General features: G+C 39.5%; 1 protein-coding gene across 1 annotated transcript in view; it reads right to left on the bottom strand.

The window, feature by feature from the left end:
- LOC101845933 (filamin-A-like) overlaps positions 1–3,351 on the bottom strand; it is a gene marked incomplete at its 5' end in the record, with an annotated part of 101,164 nt that overhangs the window by 33,224 nt on the left and 64,589 nt on the right. The window contains 2 exon segments of the mRNA XM_013083870.2: positions 339–479; positions 2,058–2,181. Coding sequence (XP_012939324.2) covers positions 339–479; positions 2,058–2,181 — 265 coding nt within the window.

Below are 3,351 nucleotides of genomic sequence, written 5' to 3'. Positions count from 1 at the left end.
CCCCCAAAAAAAAAAGAAGAAATCCCCTGATGTCATATAAGGAATGAAACTAAAGTCAAATACATAGTCTGGGAATATTTCATTGCCAACGAAATGTATTTATTTCACTTTGTTTCCAGACAACAGAACAAACAGACACAGAACGCTTTATGAGCCAGTTGTGTGTTACACGTAAATGTGTGTGTACTTATGTCCACAAATGACTAAATAACTGTGTCCATGTGTGCATGAATACGTATTTAACAGAATTCCACACTAAACAAAACGAGAGAAAGTGGCATTAAACAGTTTTCAGTGGTTCCAATAGGTCCCGCACCACATTTATTGCTGTTACCCACCTTCAATCTCCTCATTGTTGTACTGCATGTGCAGCTGGTGCAGACCAGTCTCGGTGGGCTGATACCTGACGGTCACAGTGCCATCCTTGTTGTCCTCGATGTTCGGGTAGGCCCGCTTGCCCGACGGCATCACAACAGTCGCTGAAACAGACAGGCAGGAATGAAACACACTTGAAAACTCACACACATACATACATACATACATACATACACACACACATACACACACACTCACACATACATACATACATACATACATACATACATAACACGGGATCAAAACATTTGCATAGACACATACACATTTATACAGGAGTGATCGCACAGACTCACTCTATAACAAAACATTTACGGTCAAGAACAAAAAAGGAATTAAAAAACCCACAAACACAGAAATAAAGCCAACACTCTTAAAAAAACAAAGTCACGGTACATCAACATTAATTATCATCAAAACATACACCGAAACGGAACAGTAATTTACGTTAGGCACATATAATATAACCTGGCAATAGCCAAAAGAGAAAGAAAAAATGTAGATATTTTGTGGCCACACAGAAAAGGACAAAAGAGGCGCCGACATATGGAAACAAGTGTTATACATCTCCAGAATGCCCAGCTCTATGTCATGGAATGGCAAACAAACTCAAATTAATGTAAACTCCGTTTATAGCATGGTCTACACAACTTCCTATACTGAGAAAAAAATTTAGGAAATCTTCTAATAGCTTGCAAGAGTAAATGCATGCTGGTTTTTATAAAACCATAAAGTGTCAAAAAGATACAAAGTGTCTAAACGATGTGAGCTGTCTGGAATTCCTGCTACTCATTTTAAAAATGAACTTCTATAAATGCTCTGTACTCCTTAAACTCCAGGATTATGTTCCTTTAAACAATGTCACAAACATGTTTTAAGGTACATGTGTACAAAGAAAAAAGTTTAAGGGACATCACCAGCTCACACACAAAACAGGCGTGCTGCCTGCTCAATTGAATTCATGCAGGGCTGTGATGCAGATGACCCTGGGACATTTTAAAACTTGACTTGTTTGAGAAGTGTTCAACTTAGTCCTTTGGTCAATGCATGTTTAACATGGATGTTCCACCTCTTAAACAAACATTTGAATTGAAGAGGGCATAAAACCCATACCACACCTTATAGACACAAAGCACACAAACACACACACAGACAATTTGTTTATGTACTTCCTTACCTAAGACAAATTTGATAATGGGCCCAACAGGAAGAGTGAAATCAATAGACACAAAACACACATACACACACACACACACACTCACACACACACACAAATGCACACACACACACACGCACACATACACACACAAACACACACAGAGATACACACACTCAAAGGGATGATATGATGAAATGTCTACTACCCTACTTGAGACAAAGTTGTAGATGGGCCCGACAGGTAGAGTGAGATCAACAGGCTGGAGCACACAAATTGCCCCACACACAAACACACACACACAAATACGCACACACACAGACACAAACACTCAGATCCTCACACACACACACACACACACAGATACACACACATGAATGATATGATGAAATGTCTACCCTACCTGAGAAAAAGTTAAAGATGGGCCCGACAGGAAGAGTGAAATTGTCACACACACACACACACACACACACACACACACAGATACACACACATGAATGATATTATGATATGTCTACTACCCTACCTGAGACAAAGTTGAAGATGGGCCCGACAGGAAGAGTGAAATCAACAGGCTGGAACAGCCCAGAGCCTGGTGCAGTGGCTTGTACACTGTCGACCTTGTCAGCAGTAATCAGGTCCTCACCAACCTGAAGAGAGAGAGAGACAGTTTTAGTTTTAGTAAGAGTTTTAAAGCACTTGCAACACAAACAGGTCATATAAATGCCGAAGATTAGAGGTGTAACTAGAGAGTAACATACAAAAAAAGAAGGAGGAAAGATAGGATGATAGATGTTTGATTGGAAAGGAGCAAAACAACACCAAACAATCCACCAACCAGTCACAGAAACACAAACACACACATACACAATGCTATATGAGAACATTTTGTTCCATTACCTGTAAGATAAAAAGTCACCATAGAAAAAAATGCTGACTAAAAGGACTACTGTTTGACATCACTAACAGAGATCACTTGAAAAGACTTCTTAATATTAGGCACTTAATGATCCTCCTCCTTCTATTTCTCATCCTCAAGCCATTATTTAGGTGGTCATCACCCTAACCCCCCCCCCCCCAAAGCCACCAAAAGCCGTCTTGCTGATCACTATTATTATTATCATGACCAGTGTATCAGTTTTTAGGAAGGTCTATTTCAACAATGAACAACATGAAACAATAAACAGTACTCCGAAAGATCTTGAAAGCGGGTTTACATAATATTTAAAAAACACCAAGCTGGTCAATTGGTTGTTCTTATTGTGCAACTGAAACACCATGCTCACATCAGATTTAGCAGGCAAATTGGGACAAGGTTCATTGGCAATAGGAATTGTTAAAAGCAGAAAGAAAAAAAATGCACAAATAAATAAAACCTGCTTAAATTCTTTGGAGTCGAATGATTCAGCGTTTGCTTAATGAAATAATATTACTCCTTTTCCTCCTTTGCTGATGTAGAATGCACAATACATAGAGCTTGCTGTTGAGCGGGAATTCGCTATACAACTCCGATTCATTAATTTTTATTCCTTGCTTTCCTTCCCCACTGTAAAAAAAAGACGTTCGTTCTCCATGTGCACCTGTTTCCTTTTAAGTTGCAATCTCTTCGTTACGTAAGTCGTACGTTGAAAACGAAGGAAGAACCACTTGTGATGTAATTATGTTGAGGGCAACTACCCATTCCCGCTTAATTGTCTTTGATTACATGACCATTTCCTGTAGGCCTGTCTAGTCGTCTTTCAGTGCTCTTAAGGCGAGAGGAAGCTGTACAGTTGTTTGTATTTCAGTTCTCTCCCCCCCTCCCCTCTCTCTGTCCCTCT

Source organism: Aplysia californica, unplaced genomic scaffold, assembly GCF_000002075.1.
Source record: "Aplysia californica isolate F4 #8 unplaced genomic scaffold, AplCal3.0 scaffold00259, whole genome shotgun sequence".
NCBI classification, from domain to species: Eukaryota; Metazoa; Mollusca; class Gastropoda; order Aplysiida; family Aplysiidae; genus Aplysia; species Aplysia californica.
The sequence above is the reverse complement of the archived record's forward strand: the minus strand, read 5'-3'. Positions and strand labels throughout refer to the sequence as shown.